General features: G+C 37.3%; 1 protein-coding gene across 12 annotated transcripts in view; it reads left to right on the plus strand.

The window, feature by feature from the left end:
• The window catches only part of LOC150091249 (tyrosine-protein phosphatase Lar-like), a 1,641,114-nt gene that overhangs the window by 1,269,831 nt on the left and 349,638 nt on the right, over positions 1-21,645 (plus strand). For all 12 annotated transcript variants that reach the window (XM_090374921.1, XM_090374965.1, XM_090374991.1 and 9 more), the window contains one exon: positions 2,616-2,802. In XM_090374921.1, coding sequence (XP_090231047.1) covers positions 2,616-2,802 — 187 coding nt within the window. The remainder of the gene's footprint in view (positions 1-2,615; positions 2,803-21,645) is intronic.

The following is a 21,645-nucleotide window of genomic DNA, read 5'->3' on the forward strand; positions in this document are numbered from 1 at the left end:
TCGAAAAAAAAAAAGCATGGTATCCTAGGCAATATTAAAGTAGAAAATTATAGTAATAAGTTTAAGTAAATGGATGCAATGCCTTTAAAAAATGATCTGCAATATGTTCTTAAAAATATGTTATCTGCATTTTTTTATTTCCAGTATTTTTTATATTTAGATTTTTTTTTTCTCATCTGTGTGCTGTCATGACTGTATATGATTAAAGAGATAAATGATATGGAAGTGCTACCAGAGAAAGCAAAATCCAGATATGCTGGCTGACTATTGATGGCTGTTGATTAGAAAAGCTTCAGATATAGTTAAAAAAAAAAAAAAAAAAAAAAAATGGAAAAAAAAAATTTCTTATTTAATTTTTCTCCTTCTTAATTATAATTCATATATAAAACTTGCATTTCCTTTCCCCTAAAAATGGTCAGTAATACAATGTTGCATGCTAAAATTTTAATTCAGCATATTCAGATTTATTAAAATTCACCTATTTCTTTTCAAAGGAAAAAAAAAATTCTTTTTGGTGTATAGTGTCATTTAGGTTTCTCATTGTCCTGCATTACATGTATATCCTGGTAGTAGTAGCATATAGACATGTGTCTACAAAGAATATAAAAATATGATCAGAATGGGGTGGAAGGAATGGCTGTATAAAGGTGAGTATTGAAGTCTGGACAACAGAAAATCAGTATGGCACCTAGTTAATGAGAAATCCCCTTGTTTCTAATGAAAATTCCTGCAGCTTTGTCAGTGGTGAGAGGGAGCAGTCAGGTATCAAGAAGACAGAAGAAACCATACACAATAGCATAAAATTGTCAGATGAACTGATTTTGAACTTCATACATACAGCTCATTCTCTCTCTCTCTCTCTCTCTCTCTCTCTCTCTCTTTCCTTTGTACCTCTCACAGATGTGCGAGATTTGGAGAAATATGAAGAAAGAGATACTTTTGTATTTTTCATATTACTATAGCCTTCATTGTTTAATGTGTCCAATGTTAACAAAATCAGTATAACTGATTTTATACAGGTTATCATGCAGTTTACAATCGTGTAAACTGCATTATATTATGTGTATTTCATTCTTTATAAAAAAAAATGTTCCACTTTCATTTATTAAATGAGATTAAATTTATTAAATGGTTTCATTTATTAAATGAAACTTAATGTAACTTAAAAATTGTGGTTACAAATATGAATATCTTTCACCTGATGAACAGAATTTAAATGAATTAACAATTGGAATCAATTGAACAAAATTTCCCAAACTAATGAGATTATTTTAAACTGCTTTCAGCTGCATCACATAGTTACAAGGAAGTGCAACATGTGAATTGCAAAAGACCTATAGTTCAATTTGAGTTGAAACCAGGCTTTGTAGTTTTGTATAGCATTGTGCAAGATGTTCAAAAAGCAATCAATTGAACAAAATTTCCCAAACTAATGAGATTATTTTAAACTGCTTTCAGCTGCATCACATAGTTACAAGGAAATGCAACATGTGAATTGCAAAAGACCTATAGTTCAATTTGAGTTGAAACCAGGTTTGTAGTTTTGTATAGCATTGTGCAAGATGTTCAAAAAGCAATCAATTGAACAAAATTTACCAAACTAATGAGATTATTTTAAACTGCTTTCAGCTGCATCACATAGTTACAAGGAAATGCAACATGTGAATTGCAAAAGACCTATAGTTCAATTTGAGTTGAAACCAGGTTTGTAGTTTTGTATAGCATTGTGCAAGATGTTCAAAAAGCAATGTGTTTTAAGTACAGTTTTTTTTTTAATGTTCTTAACTGTTTTCCACTATTTTATTTATATGATCTTGCTAAAATTTTATTTTGGCAATTTCTCTTTAAATGCTATACATAACTACATACAATATTATAGAATGATCCCAGTTAGATGGACTGGGATCATATTCTCTAACACTGCTACATACCATTAGCTTTGTCTTTAATCAGGAAATATATTTTGCTATTTAACTTATAGCAATCCTGGACTTTGATTTTTTTTAACAATAACATATGGGAGTGATTTGTAGTCCTGTAACCAGCTGAGGTGCCTGTTATATGAAGTCACCATTACTAATCTAATATTAGAAGAAGCTCTTGCTGTTTTTCATATTAGGTTAGTAAGACACAGACTAGCAGCCATTGGGCTATAATTAATGTCAGTATTAACAACCTAACATTACATAAATGAATGGAAGTGTAAAAAGTGTGACATAGAAAGTACCTTTCCGCACAATCACTAGGGTTTGTAATCTGAAATTTAATGATATTTAACCAGGTGCCTATACTGATTTTCTGCTGTCTGGAATTGTGCATCAATTCCAGATAGCACTTATAGCTGTTCCACTGCCCTTCTCCTGGGTGAATGGGATTCTCTAGACCTCTCATCATCACTACTGGTGAGACTTGTTTTCTTCTAGTTACAACTATTTCTATATTCTCCCTAGACACCTGTTTATGTGTCACTACTTGCGTATGTTTGTAATGCAGTACAGTGGTGAACCTAAGTTATCCAATTTACTTATTTCACATGGAAAATTTTATTTTTTATTATGTTTAAGATGAAAATGTGAAAAAAAAGGTTTTCCGTAATTTTTTTTTTCTTTTATTAGTTCCTACAGCTCCTCCCCAAAATCTTAGTCATCGTCTTCAAAGTCCAACCACTATGGTAATTAGTTGGGATGCACCTCTTCCTCAGTATCGAAATGGCCGGGTTGTTCACTATGGTTTACAGTTTCATAAAACTATTGATCACACTCCTGCTGAACGCAATACAACAGTTACTCGCCAAGTTTTCAGGTATCATAGGTCCATTCCCATTTATTGTATGCCATTGTATCAAATATAGATGCTTTCAGGATTTATTTTGCGGAGTTTTCATTTAGTTGTTTTGAAAAGGAATTAGTTTGGCATTATGACATTGTGAAGATTTCTTATTTATAATATGATGTATATTCAGATTTACATAGACTGATAAAAATTTGTTACCAGCAATAACCACTTACAAAAAATAAATAAATGAAAATAGCAAAGGAATATATTCTGATCACAAAATTTGGACAATAGTACAAGATGCCATTACTTCTGATATCTTTTATTCTTCTCATAAATCACTTACATAATTATAATGCTATACAAATTATATAGCATTTCTTAATTTGCTTTTAGACTGCATATGTAACGTAGATAAGTATTAGCCATTCAATATTAATTTTAGTTTTTTATTGAAGATTATCAACATGATAATAACATTAAGAAAAAAAAGTGCATCCAGGCCAACTTCTTAACATTCAGAGTGCTGTGATGTTGGTTCACTTCTACCTTATTCTCTGTACAAAGTGATTATTGGAATGTTTTAAATAACTAATAATAATAATTTGATATCTTATACATTACATATAAGGAAGAACTAGACAAATTATTGGAGGGGATGGACAGGTGATGTGGGAAGGGTGTATTTTTTTTTTTTCTCTCTTTTTTTTTTTTTGGCTGATGCTTTATAATCTTGCTTTCTTGCATCATTCACCCTGTCTGTCCTCAGCATATAACAGGACAAATAATGGGCGGATTTTCATGAAATTTTATATTTGCTTCATATAGAAAAATTTCTTGAGCCAAACCAAATTTCATTTAAATCAGACAGATAGAAATCCTGCAAATATTATTATTTTTTAAATTTATAAATAGAAGTTCATAGATTTAACTCTATATTGTTAGTGTTAGACAGTCTGTGCATATACCATATTATTAGTTTATAGGAAAGATTATCATAAGAGTCATACCCAGATAAATCTATGGAGAATGCATAAGTGGAGTATGTTACATATGTACTAATTTTGAAATTTCTTAATTTCTATTATATCTAATATTATAATTCAAAATTCTATTATTTGTTATCTAACCTCAAAATTGATTTTGCCTTAGTGCATATTGATCATTACAGAAACAAAGAACCCCTTATTGTTGTTTTTTTTCCTTTCAGTTTGGGTTGTTGACCCTAGGAAGAAGTCTCCCAGTTGTAGGTATACAGCGATAAGTTTTTGTTTATTATCATTTGTGTATATGCAACATACTTCACTTATGCATTCTTCATAGATTTGTATCTGGGTATTTCTCTTACGATAATCTTCCAGCCCCAGGAGCCAAGTGATCTTCTCTGCGACTTCTACTGTGATTACATTAGATAAGTTTTTCCCTTTGAGTTTAGTCATTTTTTTTCCCTCCATTATTCTAATATATAATAAGAGTTTTCTTTCTTAAAGCATAAGGAAGAAGTTGCCAGAAAAGAAAGTAACCTTTCTTAATTTTTCTGTTTACTAACCTTCTATTTTACTCACTTGGTGGCACTACTCCTGCCTCCCCGTGGCGGGGCTGGACCTGGGTGAAAAGACATCACCCAGGACTAAAAGGAGCTTAAAATGGACCAAACTAACAACCCAAGATTAGAGAAAGTTAACTCCAATAAATCTGATGACTCACAACTGAACGTGTCTCAGGCTAAGAGAATAAAAATCAACAGCTGAGGCCCACTGTTCCTTTCTTTTTGGTGATGCATCGTTATCAACGCAACCCATTGGGAAATTATCCCCATTCTTAGTCCAGAAGACTATAGAGTCCATGGTTGGATCACCAAAAATGATAAAACGATTACAATCAGGTGATCTCTTAGCAGAAACCTCATTAAGTCATCAATCTGAGAAATTGCTAAAAACAAAGACCTTTGCGGGACTACCAGTTGAAATTATCTAACATAATTCCCTGAATACATCAAACAGCATTATTACTGAATGAGACCTTTTGACTGTTTCAGAGGAAGAGTTACTGCACGAGCTAACAGAACAGCAAGTGATACATTGATTAGGAGGATAATGATGAAGAAAGATCGAATTCTCACTCCAACCAGATCAGTTATTCTCACCTTTAACAATCCTTCTCTTCCCTATTCAGTTAAAGCAGGATATTTAAATTGCAAAATCCAGCCATATATACTGAATCAAATAAGGTGTTACAACTGTCAGTAGTATGGACGCTCTCCGGCAACATGTCGGAGTGATCCCATCAGTCGGCTCTGTGGATCGAAAGAACACAAGCAAGCAAACTGCACCTCCTCTACACCACTGTCCAAACTGTCATGGAAATCACTTGGCTTTTTTGAAGACATGCAAAATGTGGATATTGGGAAAACAAATACAGAAATACAAAATAGAAAATAGTCTTATTCAGAAGCAAGAAAACAGATACTTTCAACCAAACCTTCACGTTCCTATGCTTCGGCAGTGAAATGACAGCAAACTTTGGTTGCATACTTGCAACCAAACCTTCACGTTCCTATGCTTCAGCAGTGAAATGACAGCAAACTATAGTCACTCAAACAGAGGTGGTAACACCTCCAAATCAGATGATAGACTGGAGTAAAGTAATATTAATGAAAAAATAACTTCACAAGAAACATCCAGTGCTAAAGAGCAGGACATTTCTGTGCCTGGAAAGCAGAAATCAGAATTAACATCTTCGAAAACAAAGCAAACAGCATCTAGTAAACAGTATAAACAGAAACAAAAAACATAGATGAAATGGATACTGATGAATAGGCAGAGAACGTAATAGAACTTTACCCTTCAGAAGATATAGATACACCACATCCTAATTTTCCGAAGAAAGACAGACCCAAATGTGGTAAACGAAAACACTCAAAAGCGCAGTCAGATTCAACAAATAGTTTCGAGACCTAAATAATGCAGCATATTATTATACAATGGAACTGTCATGGTTTATGTGGAAAATTGGATGAAATAAAAGATATTATTCAGCAGTATAAACTGGTCTGCATTTACCTTCAGGAGAGCCATCTAACACCTCAATCTTCACCTACATTTCAAAACTATACACTTTTCTGGAGAGACAGAAATGATAATACAACTGGCAAAGGAGGAGGGGCAATTTTGGTGAATACTAATATACCAGCTAAGCAAATAACATTAAAAACCAACTTGGAAGCAGTACCAGTGAGAATAGCCATCAGAATTTCTATCACAATTTCATCCCTTTATCTTCCAGCAAATCTTCCTCCCTCCAGATCCGAATTAAATGATCTTTCTATGCAGCTTCAACCTCCCTATTGCCTCATGGGAGATATGAATGCCCATCATCATCTGTGGGGATCTTCTCACATGGACAGTAATGGTAACTTGATCAAAACTTTCCTAGATGATCAACAACTGAATTTACTGAATACCGGATCTCACACTTATATCAGTTTGACTACAGGTATTACTTCTGCAATAGACTTAACAATATGTTCTCCATCAATTTAACCCAATATAGAATGGTTTCTATTAAATGATCATTACACAGTGATCATTTTCCAATAGTATGTTTCATACAGACACAATTGACTCTTACAGAAGAAACCAGAACAATATGGAATTTTAAAAAAGCTAATTGGAAAGCTGGATAAGCAATTAATAGAAACTCTGCCAATAGATGATGCTGTCATATATATATATATATATATATATATATCAATGACCAACTGTTAGAAGCTTCAAAAGCAACAATACCTCAAATGAATAAGGCAAAACAGGCACGATACAACACTTGGTGGAATGCAGAATGTGTGATGGCAAAAACAAAACAAATCATGCATGGAATGAATTTCAGAAAAATCCAACTACAGTCAATTTGATTGCATATAAAAAAGCCAAAGCTGAAGTGAGGAGAAATCAGAGAAAGGCAAAGAAAAATTCTTGGATCATGTTTGCTTCCACACTTACTAGGAACTAGAGTCCTGGTTTTGTGTGGAAAATAATTTGAATTTTGAGTGGAAGATATCCAAGCATACAATCTCCAATCTTCCATTGGAAAGGGCTGGATGTTTCTACAACAGACGAGATATCAGAAATTCTGGCTAAATCTTTCGCTTACACGTCAGCAGTTACAAGCTACAGCACTGATTTTCAAAATTATAAAGAGCAAGCTGAAGGGAGCAAGTTGAATTTCTGTGCGACTACATTTCATTCATATAATCTACCATTCATAAAAGAGGAATTGCTTACAACTATTACAAATTTGCCTAATAGTATACCAGGTCCCAATGGCATTTATTATACTATGATACAACTCCTAAACTCTGATTGCCTGGATATCTTGCTAGCTCTATACAGAGTGTCTCAAAAATACATGGCATAACTTCGGGAATGAGTTCCTCATGTGTAGACAACAAAAATATTTTATATCAACATAGTTCCGGAAATGCTTGGTTTCTGAGTTTTGAAAGTCTGTGTATGACACTTAACTGTTCACATCACCTTATAGTAATTGTTCAAAATGTCCACCTTCTGCCTGAATACTAATTCACATTGACGTCTCATGGACTCGAGAAGACGATGCCAAATTGCTGGCATGTTTCGTATTGTCTCACAACCTGCCACAATTCGATTGCAGAGAGTTATCATCAGTAGAGGCATTTAATGCAAGAAAGCAAGCTTATGCAGCATCAGCCAAAAAAAAAAAAAAAAAGCCACTTCCAGTTCACCCCTCTGTTCGTTCGAAATACCTGTCCAGCTGAACCTTAAACTTATTTAGGCTATCAACTTCCACGACAAAGGATGAAAGTCTGTTCCACCAACCAAACCACCCACTGGCTAAAGGTAAATTTCCGCACGTCTATCCTACATCTGTCTTTCCTCAATTTGAATTCATGCTCTCTCAGGTTATTATTCTGAGCAAGAGGAAGAATCCCATCAGCATTGAGCATGCTCAAACCATTCAAGGCTTTATACACCTCTATCAGATCACCTCGCTGGTGCCTGGTCTCCAGACACTGTAATTTGCAAAACTTATGCCTTTCTTCATAAGAGCACCCCTTTGTTCCATTCACTAATCTTGTTGCCCTTCTCTGTACTCGTTCCAGCAGCTCTACATCCTTCTTGAAATGAGGCCTCCAGACCTGTATACAGTACTCTAGGTGTGGCCTGACCATTGCCTTACACAAGAGAATAATCACCTCCTTATTCCTGCTAGAAAAATTCCTATATATCATTGACAAGACACCATGAGCTACTCTTGCAGCCCATCTGCACTGCTCAGAGAACTTCATATCTGCCTGCACAATTACCTCTAGGTTCTTTTCATTCTCTACCACTGTCAGTGTAGTACCACAGAGTTGATACGTTGCTCTGGGGTTGCCGTTTCCCATATGTAGTACTTTACATTTGTCAATGTTAAACTTCATTTGCCACCTCTCAGCCCATCTGCTCAACCTTTCCAGATCCTGTTGCAGCAGCATAGTGTCAGTAGTGTTCTTGACAGCCCTGCCAACCTTCGTATCATCTGCAAACTTGGACATTAAGCTTGATATACCATCATCAATATCATTTATAAATACAGAAAACAATAATGGACCCAACACTGAACCCTGAGGGACTCCACTAATAACATTAGTCCACGATGAGCGGTTTCCATTGATTACCACTCTCTGTCTTCTACCCCTCAACCACCCCTTTATCCATAGCAGCAATTTGCCTCCAATGCCACACTGCTCCAATTTGTGCAGCAGTCTTCCATGTGTAACAGTATCAAAAGCCTTTCTAAGATCCAAGTATATAATATCAAAGTTATTCCCTGCATCCAGTTCTTTTGTGACTGCATCATAGTATCCAATCAAATTGGTCAGACAAGACTTCCCCTTCACAAAACCATGCTGTGTCCGAGCTATAACTGAAGTCTTGTCTAGATGATCGTGCAGTGCTTCTTTAACCAGTGCCTCCATTAATTTTCCTGGAACAGAAGTTAAACTCACAAGTCTATAATTACTTGTGTCAGCCTTTGATCCTCCTTTGTGAATTGGGGTCAAATTTGCACATCTCCAGTCTGTGGGTACCTCCCCTGAGTCCAAGGAAGCTCTCATAATTATGGCTAAGGGTTTGCTTACTTCCTTTGCTGCCTCCTTTAATATAACTGGATAGATCCCATCCACCCCAGGTACCTTTCTTGTGTTTATCTTCAACAATTTCTCCTCCACTTTACTCTCGGTTATTACAAGATTCTCTACTTACTGCCAGAGTTGAATACACCTCTGGCATTCCCCTCGCTGAATAACTCCTCATGTGTGAATGTCAATGCAAAATATTCATTTAGTTTGTTAGCTACCTGAGCAGGATCATCAACAGTTGACCCATCGATATCAAGTGGACCAATCTGATTCATCACCTTCCTTCTAGAGTTTACATAAGTAAAGAACTCTTTGCTGTTTTTCTTTGCATCCCTTGCCAAAGATTTCTCGTAATCTGCCTTTGCGTGCCTAACCTCCTTTGTAACTTGGTTACAGATCAACTTGTATCTATCATAGGCTTCTGTGTCACGTGTTAATTTGTATGTATCCCATGCATTTTTCTTCTCTGCCATATGTCTCATTAGTTCATCTGACATCCATTTTGTTGAAATATTGTTCAAGGCCTAAACCTTGAACAATATTTCTTAGTTGGTATGTAAAGCCTAGTAGCTTCCAAGGTAAGTTCTTTGAATGCTTCCCATTTTGAATTTGCTGTTGGTAACATCTTCAGTTGATCCCACTGTATAGAATTTAAATACTGTCTCAGTCCATCGAAGTCACCTTTACGAAAGCAATAACCCTTTCCTTAACCCCTAATGGTAGTTACCTCTTTGAGTAAATCCCACTTCAGCCCACTGTGATCACTGCCACCTAGTGGTTCATTTATCTGCAGATTCTTAATGCATGAAGAATCACTAGTGATAATCAAATCAAGAGTAATACTCCCTCTAGTTGCTTCCCGAACATGCTGATGTAGAAAACAATCATCTAATAAATCCACAAAAGCCTTGCTAGTGTGTGAGTGACCAGGCCCCAAATTCCAGTCAATATCTGGGAAATTAAAATCCCCCATTATAAAACTCTCTGATTTACTGGCCCACTCTATTTCCCTGTACAGTTTCTTATAATACTCATCAGAGTCATTAGGCCTATAGCACACTCCTACTCTCAATTTTGATCTCCCAATGCTTATGTCACACCAAACTGACTCGACACTGCACTGTCCATCGATGTCGACTGGCTTCACTTCCTTGGATTTTATGTGTTTCTTAACTAATAGCATAACCCCTCCTCCCTTCCTATCCTGTCTATCCTTTCTGTAGACGTTGTACTCCCCAAATTCCAGTTCTGCATTCCTTATATCTGTGTGACATCACGTCTCTGAAATCCCAACAATATCTGCCTTTGATGTTTTGAGCAATACCTCAAATTCATCAAATTTATTTACTAAACTCCTAGCATTCAGGCACACGCAAGTATACATGCACCTGTTTCTATTCTTAGCTACCCTAACACAACCCATGTGTTTACTTGTACTGCAATGACTCCCAGCAGTCTCTGAAATATCCTGAATTTTGGTTTTCAGGCTTCTGCTCATTCCAATAGAAGCAGTGCAAGAATCTCTTTCACCTCTGCCAGTGGCTACTGTTAATCTATTAGTCTTTGTCTCCCCCCAAGCTAGTAATTTTCCGACCCACCTAACGCTGCCTCGATAGCATCAGCAAATATTCTTGCACCCCTTTCTATTTAAGTGTATCCCATCCCTGTAGAAGCAGTCTCTCCTGTTAACAAGTACAGTCCAGGCTGAAAAAAAGTTTTCACATCAGCTACCGGAGTCGAATACATCAGTCACTTTAAATGGTATTGTGTGTGTGCTGATTCCAGGAGTGGCATGCACAACATCCAGAATCTCCTCCACTACTTCAGGAGTCATAGATCTTGGTTGTCCTCTGCCAACAGCACGAAGTGTTAAAGGTCCCATGTTCACAAAGGCGGCGATGGATACCTTCAAACATTTTCCTGTCTGGACATCTTCGTTCTGGGAACCTTTCATAGTACAAATGACAAGCCTCCAGAGAATTGCCGTCCACCAAACTGTACATAAAATGCATATCCGCTTGCTCCTGATTTGAATACATGGTCAGAATGGAAAATCAATACCTTGTGATGAAGGAAACCACCTGCGGGAGATAAGACATTCCGGTTAATAACTCGGGAACCAAGCATTTCCGGGACTGTTGATATAAAATATTTTTATTGTCTACATATGAGGAACTCATTCCTGAAGTTATGCCATGTGTTTTTGAAATACCCTGTATAATAGAATTTTTTTGAACAACCTATATCCATCCATGTGGTGGCATGCAATTGTCCTTGCATTTCCCAAACCCAGAAAAGATTCTTCCTATACATACAATTATCATCCTATTTCACTGACCAGTTGCTTAGGGAAAATCCTTGACCGAATGGTGCACAACAGACTTATGTGGTTGCTAGAAAAAGAGAATGTTTTATCACCCCACCAATTTGGATTTAGGAAAAATAAATTGACACTTGATCTACATGTCAAAATTGAAACAAATATTAGAAACTCATTCATAAGAAATGGCATATGGTGATGGTAAATCTAGATCTTGAAAAAGCTTTTGACACAACATGGAGATTCGGAATCCTATAAGATCTATTTCAGTTAAGATACAGAGGACAACTTCCCCAATTTATAGAAAAATTCCTTACTGGCAGAATATTTCAGGTGCGATATAAAGTCTGTTTATCTACAATATATATATACAACAGGAAGAAGTACCCCAGGGCTCAGTATTAAGTGCAACCCTCTTTGCCCTGCGGGTGAACAATATCAAAAAGGAACCATCTTCATTGGAAATCTATATGTATACAGATTATCTTTTCATTTCATTTCATTCAAAAAGCATGAACAAAATTGAATGTCAGTTCCAATTATCCATAAACAAAATAAAGCAGGGACTAAAAATAATGGATAGAGAATATCTCAGAAAAAATCAGTTGTTATACATTTCTGTAAAATGCGTGGTCTTCATCCTGAACCAGTCATACTTAAATAAGATTTCTCTACCTGCTGTTCAAAATTTCTCCTTCTTAGGCTTAACATTAGATAGAAAACTAAACTTTCATGAACAAATATTAAGACATCGAACTAGCTGCCTCTCAAAACTTAACATCTTGTTCACAGTATCTTCAATGACCTAGGGAGCCGACAGGTACGCATTATTACAATTATATAAAACTTTTGATTAGATCTCGTTTGGATTATGGATCTCCTGTATTATGCTTCAGCAAGAAGGAGCATGTTACATCGCCTAGATATCATTCACCATGATGCTCGTTGCATAGCTCCAGGAGCCTTTAGAACTTCACGGGTTTACAGCTTGTATGCAGATGCATCAGAACCCCTGCTGCACCTTCAAGATTACCTAATGGGCATATATGCAGCAAAAATATAGAGTCAACCATCACATTCAAATTGGCCATTATTCATGATCCACTATGGATGAGTAATTATGATTGCAAGCCAAATGAAAATAAACCAGTAGGACTGCGTCTCAGTCCTACTTCAGAAATGTGGTGGAAATACATTTCTGCAGTAGATATAAACTCAACCTTCTTGGATGCTAACTATGCCTTTGTCCATATCATATGTCTTTGTCCATATCCATATCTTACAAACAGGAAAAAAAAATAGTTATCTCCAATCGTTATTTAGAAGCTCCATGCACTGTGCAGTTCTGAAAATAGAAACAGTCATCAGATTTACATGGATGGATCAAAATCAAACAACTCAGTAGGTGCCGCAGTAGTTTTACACAACATGGAGATTCAGAATCCTATAAGATCTACCGGAATATACTATATATCTGTCTCTTTGTGTCATGTTTGAAGTATTTTCACAGTAGAATTGTATGCTATTAAACTAGAGCACTGGATGATATTACCGAGCACCAGCTTCTACCTGCTCTAATCTATATTGACTTCCTTAGTGCAGTAGCGCTCTACAGAATACCAAATATTTCTCAAACTCCTTGATTCAGCATTTTAAAAAACAACTCGGTGTTTTACATAAAGCAAGAAAACATTTCTATCTGTTAGAATCCCAGGAAATAATGGTTCAGACCAAACTGCAAAAAATCCAGACCTTAATATACAAGAACTTTCAGTTCGTATCATTCACAGATTATAGGGACGTATTTCGTTCCAAATATACTTCCATTTGGAAACAACTTTGGAGGGACCAACCGTGCAACAAACTCCACAGAATAAAAAAAAAAAATCTATGTTCATGGCATTCTAGCTCATGTACAAATAGATGGGAAGAAGTTATATTGACAAGACTGTGGATTGGGCATACCTTCCTCACCCACAAACATTCACTTCTAAGAGAAGATCCCTCACTCTGCTCTGTCTCAGATACAACTTACAGTAAGGCACATCCTATTCAGCCATTTGTACCACCTCCTTCTGATCATTAGCAAACTTGCAAGCTCTTCTAACTCTCTTTCATATACTTAGTGACAAAGCAAACCTAAGCAAGCTCTTTATATATATATTTATATATATCAAACATCTTGGAATAATAAATACACTTTGATATATCCATATATCATTAAAATGAATATAGTGACTCCGACAGACACATATTGGCCATAATTGCCCTTGTGTTGTGAAATCTGCATAACAACGATAATCCTTCCCATAAACTAATAATATGGAGTGTGTGTGTGTGTTACATTATGGATGTAGTGTATCTACTGCCACTGTAATGGCAGTAGCCCATAAATTCAGTATTTTAATGATTATCAACCTACCATTATTACTCAATTAATATACACTGAGTTATGACCACCTACTTAATACTTCATAGGTCCTCCTTTTGTCCTCAGCACAGGAGCTATCTGACGTGGCATTGATTCAACAAGATGTCGGAAGCATTTGGGAGGTATGCCCAACCACGCTGTGTGTAATGCGATCAGCAATGTAGGTATGGAGGTGATTGGTGCACTCAGATACCCGATATGCCTTTCCATAGTGTCCCACAAGTGCTCTATGGCAGGGGTGGCTAACGAGTCAATCGCGGATTTAATTTCGGTTGATCACAACAAATTTTAAATCTACAGTCATCCCTCGATTTGTGCACCTTGTGCTATGAAATTTTTGAGATGGTAGATCGCGACACATTTTAAAGGAAAAAAGTATACAGTTTATTAGATTTTGAAAATTAGGTCAATGGCCTGAGAAATGACAGTTAAAGTTTAACATTGATAAAGGCAAGGTACAGCTTATGGGTAGCAGTAATCCCAGCGTATCTTATAAACTGTGTGGTACTACTTAAGGTGGAATATATGAAAAAGACTTGGGGGTAATTGAGTAATCAGATATGAAATTCTCTGAGCAGTGAAAAAAGCAGACAGGATAGCTCATGGGGTTTTGTCAATGATATACAGAAATTTTTCTAGCAGGGGTAACGTGAGGCCCCCAGACCTGTCAGGTCTGGGGGCCTCACATTAGGATGTAGAGCTGCTGGAATAATGAGTACAGAGAAAGGCAACAAGATTGGTGAGGGAAACAAAAGAGTGCTCTTACCTAGAAAAGGTTCATTTCTACAAATTTTGAGCATCTGGAGACTGTGTTAGGAAGATTTGATTGAAGTGTTTAAGGCCTTGAATGGATTGTGTAAAATAAATGTAAATGATGAAATGATGTTCTTCCTCTTTCTGAGACTACACACATGAGGGTTCATAAATTCAGCTTGAGGAAGGATAGTTGCAGAACAGATATGCAGATGTTGCCTTCACCCAGCAAGTGGTTGATTGCTGGAACAGGCTTCCATCTGCTGTTGTGGAAGTGATGGTTCGAATAAATTCAAGGAAGAACTAGACAAATCCTTGGAGGGCATGGATGGGTGAAGTGTGTAGCTTGTTTTTTTTTTTTTTTTTTTAATTTTGGCTTATGCTACATAAGCTTGCTTTCTTGCATCATTTTCCACTATTTCTGCTACTGTAACCAAAGCTGTAATATTTGAAAAATTATCTTTGCAATTATTAGCATTAGCATTAGTAGAGGCATATGATGCAAGAAAGCAAGCTTATTCAGCATCAGCCAAAAAAAAAAAAACCCCACTCCCATTTCACCCCTCTGTTCGTTCGAAATACCTGTCCAGTTGAGCTTTAAATTTGTTTAGGCTATCAACTTCTACAACAAGTAATGGAAGTCGGTTCCACCAACCAACCACCCGCTGGCCAAAGGCAAATTTCCGCACATCTATCCGATATCCGTCCTTCCTCAATTTGAATTTATGCCCTCTGAGGTGATTATTCTGAGCAAGATGAAGAATCCCATTGGCATTGAGCATGCTCAAACCATTCAAAGCCTTATACACCTCTATCAGATCACCTCGCCGGTGCCTAGTCTCCAGACTCTGTAATTTGCAAAACTTACGCCTTTCTTCGTAAGAGCAACCCTTTGTTCCATTCACTAATCTTGTTGCCCTTCTCTGTACCCGTTCCAGCAGTTCTACATCCTTCTTGAAATGAGGCCTCCAGACCTGTATACAGTACTCAAGATGTGGCCTAACCATTGCCTTATACAAGGGAATAATCACTTCCTTATCCCTGCTAGAAAAATTCCTGTATATCATTGACAAGACACCATGAGCTACTCTTGCAGCTCGTCTGCACTGCTCAGAGAACTTCATATCTGCCTGCACAATTACCCCCAGGTCCTTTTCATTCTCCACCACTGTCAGTGTAGTACTGCAGAGTTGATACGTTGCTCTGGGGTTACTGTTTCCCATATGTAGTACTTTACATTTGTCAATGTTAAACTTCATTTGCCACCTCTCAGCCCATCTGTTCAACCTTTCCAGATCCTGTTGCAGCAGCATAGCGTCAGTAGTGTCCTTAACGACCCTGCCAACCTTTGTATCATCTGCAAACTTGGACATTAAACTTGATATCCCATCATCAATATCATTCATAAACACCGAAAACAACAACGGACCCAACACTGAACCTTGAGGAACTCCACTAATAACATTAGTCCACGTTGAGCAGTGTCCAGTGATTACCACTCTCTGTCTTCTGCCACTCAACCAACCCCTTATCCATAGCAGCAATTTGCCTCCAATGCCACACTGCTCCAATTTGTGCAGCAGTCTTCCATGTGCAACAGTATCAAAAGCCTTTCTAAGATCCAAATATATAATATCAAAGTTATTCCCTGCATCCAGTTCTTTTGTGACTACATCATATTATCCAATCAAATTGGTCAGGCAAGACCTGCCCTTAACAAAACCATGCTGCGTCTGAGCTATAACTGAATTCTTGTCTAGGTGATCCTGCAGTGCTTCTTTAACCAGTGCCTCCATTAATTTACCTGGAACAGAAGTTAAACTAACAGGTCTATAATTACTTGTGTCAGCCTTTGATCCTCCTTTGTGAATTGGGGTTACATTTGCACATCTCCAGTCTATGGGTACCTCCCCTGAGTCCAAAGAAGCTCTCATAATTATGGCTAGGGGTTTGCATACTTCCTTTGCTGCCTCCTTTAATATAACTGGATAGATCCCATTCACCCCAGGTGCCTTTTTTATGTTTATCCTCAACAATCTCTCCTCCACTTTCCTCTCAGTTATTACAAAATCATCCAGCTCACTGCCAATGTTTACTTTACCTACATCATTCTCCTTCCTGAATAACTCCTCATGCGTGAATGTAGATGCAAAATACTCGTTTAGATTGTTAGCCACCTGAGCAGGATCCTCAACTGTTGAACCATCAATATCCAGTGGACCAATCTGATTGATCCCTTTCCTTCTCGAGTTCAAATATGTAAAGAACTCTTTTCTGTTTTTCTTTGCATCCTTTGCCAAGGATTTTTCGTAGTCTGCCTTTGCCTGCCTAATCTCCTTTGTGACTTGGTTACAGACCAACTTATATCTATCATAGGCTTCCATGTCACCCATTAATTTGTATGTATCCCATGCATTTTTCTTCTCTGCCACATGTCTCATTAATTCATCTGACAACCATTTAGGCCTAAACCTTGAACAATATTTCTTAGTTGGTATGTGTAAAGCCTTGTAGCCTCCAAGATTAGTTCCTTGAATGCTTCCCATTTTGAGTTTGCTGTTGGTAACATCATCAGTTGGTCCCACTGTATAGAATTTAAATACTGTCTCAGACCATCATAGTCGCCTTTACGAAAACAAAAACCCTTCCCTTTACCTCTGATGGTAGTTACCTCCTTGAGTAAATCCCACTTCAACACACTGTGATCACTGCCACCTAGTGGTTCATTTATCTGCAGATTCTTAATGCATGAAGAATCACTACTGATAATCAGATCAAGAGTATTGCTCCCTCTTGTTGCCTCACGAACATGCTGATGTAGAAAACAATCATCCAATAAATCCACAAAAGCCTTGCTAGTGTGCGAGTGACCAACCCACAAATTCCAGTCAATATCTGGGAAATTAAAATCCCCCATTATAAGACTCTATGATTTACTGGCCCACTCTATTTCCCTGTACAATATCTTATTATACTCATCAGAGTCATTAGGCCTATAGCACACTCCTACTCTCAATTTTGATTTCCCTATGCTTATGTCACACCAAACTGACTCGACACTGCCCTGTCCATCGATGTCGACTGGCTTCACTTCCTTGGACTTTGTGTTTCTTAATTAATAGCATAACCCCTCCTCCCCTCCTGTCCTGTCTATCCTTTCTATACACATTGTATTCCCCAAATTCCAGTTCCGCATTACTTATATCTGTGTGACACCACGTCTCTGATATCCCAACAATATCTGCCTTTGATGTTTTGAGCAATACCTCAAATTCATCAAATTTATTTACCAAACTCCTAGCATTGGTGTACACGCAGGTATACATGCACCTGTTTCTATTCTTAGCTACCCTAACACAACCCATGTGTTTACTTGTACCGCAATGACTCCCAGCAGTCTCTGAAATATCCTGCATCTTGTTTTCCAGGCTTCTGCTCATTTCAATAGAAGCAGTGCAAGAATCACTTCCACCTCTGCCAGTGGCTACTGTTAATCTATTAGTCCTTGTATCCCCCCCAACTAGCAGTTTTCCGACCCACCTAACACTGCCTCGACAGCATCAGCAAAAATTCTTGCACCCTTTCTATTTAAGTGTATCCCATCCCTGTAGAAGCAATCTCTCCTGTTAACAAGTACAGTCCAGGCTGAAAAAAATTCTACCCCTTGAGCCTTGCACAATCCCTCCAGGGCTGAATTCATCGACAAGGCTCTCATCATATACTCCCTCCTATCATGTCTGGGCAGAATTGCAGACACTTTCAAGTTCAACCCTAATTCACGGCTTTTTTTCAACAGTGACCTGTACTTGCTAAGTAATTCTGCCGGTCTCCTACTCTTAATATCATTAGTGCCGACGTGTACAACTATATCACCTTTTGTGCCCTTAAAAGATGATATCCGCTCTACAACGTCATCCACCTTTGCCCCTGGCAGACATACCCTGGTCCTATTCCACCTATCCTTTTTACAAAGCATGTTACCCGTTTCCCTGACAATAGAGTCACCAACAACTACTAGTTCCTGTGGGACCAGCGCATTCTGCCTAGGGGGCTGCCTCTGTGTTGCCTGATGACCAAGTGCAAGCTCTGGCATTGATGTGGGCAGCTGAGAGCTTAATGGGCCCCTCAATTTATTTCCTTCGAGGGCATCCACCCTGTCCTTCAAGCTCTCATAAAGGCCCATAACAACGCTGAGTTGTCGCCTGATTTCCTTGCACTCTTTACATCGTGCACACACAAAGACATCCTCCTTGGCAGTATCATGTCCCGTACCCGACTGCTCCGCAAACATCAAGCAAACAGTGCATTTTAAAAGACTGTGATTCAGAGGGCAACTGCCCCCCCTCTGTTCTCCCCTGAACCACAGCACTCCCATTAGCTTGAGCCTTTTGCTTTGCTGCTCTGGTCAGAGTCATGATTCCGATTTAATTCAATAAAATTCAAAACAAAAATTAAATCCTTAAGTTATATCCCAAAACAGTTATGTTATATATATATATTTTTTCGGTATCTAGTGTTTTCTACGAGTTCCCTTTATACAACTTCCGTATCACATGTACCACTATAGTTATGTATTAATTATTTGTTACGATTAAGTCGTTATATATATATAGAGTTAAAAATACAATTTAATTGACAATAAAGTTTATCAAGATTAATAGATTTACTGATTAATTGACAATATTATATTATGCACTATACTACACTAAGCTTATGCTATCGTGTAAAAATGGCGGGAATTCACAAACGGTATTTCTACGGACTCGTAAGTATTGATTAGCTTCCAAATCTCGCTATCTCAATTTAGAATAAACTAAGGATCCTAACTAGGTCTATAATCTACTTATAGAAGATAATTTGATATAACAATTGGTTAATAAATCGACTAAATTTGGTTAAAAAAAAAAAAAAAAAACCTCTCGTTCAATTTGTGACACGTGGATTTGATACCGTTACCGATACTAAGTAATATCTACAAAATCTCTGTCTAAGTTAAACTTTAAACTAAGTATCGTAACTAGGTATATAAAGCTACTCTAGAAAATAAGTTAATATGACAATTTAAACTAATAAAGCAGAAAATAAATCAGGAAAAACTTCTCTGTTTCAAGAGCTTTAAGGAGCAAAACCGCACAGGCTAATCTCGCACCCTGGCACCAGGCTTGATAGTAATTGGAAGCAGACAAATTTTTGGCTGCTCCCTGTCTTACTTACATCACATACTCACAGTGTGCTAATATGGAATTTAATTAAAGACATGACTACTGTCAAAGGTAAAGGGAAAGACTTTTGCTTTCATGAAGTTGACTACAGTGGTCTCAGTTAATTTTTAAATTCTATACAGTGGGCCAACTGATGAAGTTTCCAACAGCAAATTCAAAATGGGAAACATTCAGGGAAGTAATCACAGAAGTTACTATGCTTTTCATACCAATGAAAAAGTACTGTTAAAGGTAAATGGATGTTAGATGAACCGTTGATACATTTTGCAGAGAAAAAAAGTGTGTGGAATGCATATTTCTGTATTATCTAGCAGGTAATACCAAGGTACATAAATTAGTCTCTAATCAAGTCACAAAGGAAGTTAAGACAAATTATGAGAAATCTTTAGCAAAGAATTAAAAGAAAAGCAGGAAAGACTTATGTTTCTATTAACAGTCGAAGGAAGCGGTTGAGCCTGTTGATATCAGTGGGATGATGACCCTGCTCAGGTTGTTGACAAATTGAATAGGTATTTTGCATCTACATTCACACGTGAGAAGTTATTCGGGGAGGATATGCTAGAAGTTTTTCAAACTATAGCGAGAGCTAAATTACTCTGTGATGACTGAACAGAATGGAGAAGAGAAATTGTTGAAGGTGAACATAAATAAAGGCACCTAGAGTAGTTGGGATCTATCCAATCATATTAGGAGAGACAACAAAGGAGGTAAGCAAACCCTTAGCCATAATTATAAGAGCATCCTTGGATTAAGTGGGGGGGGGTCCATATGGACTAGAGATGTGCAAATGTATCCCTGATTCATACAGGGGAATCCAAAGGTGACTTGAGTAATTACAGACCTTTATTTTCAAGTCTTTTCCAGGAAAAATAATAGTCACTGGTTAAAGAAGTAATGCAGAACCATCTGGACAGGAATGCAATTATACTGCAGTCACAGAATGGATTGTTAAAGGATGATCCTGTCTAACTAATCTGATAGGCCTTTGAAAATCAATTGTTGAGCATAAAATCAATTTAAAATTAAAATTATCAATTAATTTGACTCTGAAAGAATTTCCAGGGCTCATGGGATAGAATTTTTCTGAGCATTTTGTGCTTGTTATCAGGAAAGACTGCTTCTGCTGGGATGGGATGCACTTAAATAGAAAGAGTACAAGAATATTTGCTGATGCTGTCAGGGCAGTGTTAGATGAATTGGAAAACTGTTGTTTGGGGGGGGGGGGGGGGGAGGGAGATTAACTATGACCACAGGCAGAAGTGAAAGTGATTCCTGCAAGCAGCAGCCTGGAAAGTAAAGTGATTGGGATTTCAAAGACTGCTGGGTATTATCACGGAACAAGTAAATATAAGGGCTGTGTTAGGGTAACTAAGGGTAAGAACAGGTGCATGAATACTTGCATGTATATCAGTGCTAGGAGCATAGTAAAAGAATTTGGTGAATTTGATGTGCTGGTGAAGACATCAAATGCGTATATTGTTGGGATATCAGAGACGTGGTGTCACTCAGATATAACAGATGCAGAATGTGATTATGAGCAGTACAATATGTACATTATTTTATATAATATCAGTGTGTAGGTACACCATAGACAACTCTTAAGAAACTACAAAGTAGTTGTTGTAGGCATCATTTGCTCTTTCTCATATTGTGCTCTGCCTTCACGACAAGTTGCCATGATATTGCACTACCTCGAATAAGTAACGCTTCACTAATAGAGAAGACTGTTGTTACTTATTCTCAGTGAGTACCACCACCCAGAGATGTTTCAGGGCTATTGGCCTATCAACAGTGGGTGGGCAGGTACCCTGGTATTGCAGACATGATGACCCGGTAGTGAAGATAATCACACAATATGAGAGATGCCAAAAGGTGTATATGACAATATTTAAAATAACTAACTAACTAAATTATTTTATTATGTATGTACTTGTCTAAGGTGGTACCCAGATTAACATCCATTTCCACCTGTATATTCTGTATT

The sequence above is a fragment of the Mastigoproctus giganteus genome, chromosome 1 (genome assembly GCF_048544385.1).
Source record: "Mastigoproctus giganteus isolate SK-2022 chromosome 1, ASM4854438v1, whole genome shotgun sequence".
Taxonomy (NCBI): Eukaryota; Metazoa; Arthropoda; class Arachnida; order Uropygi; family Thelyphonidae; genus Mastigoproctus; species Mastigoproctus giganteus.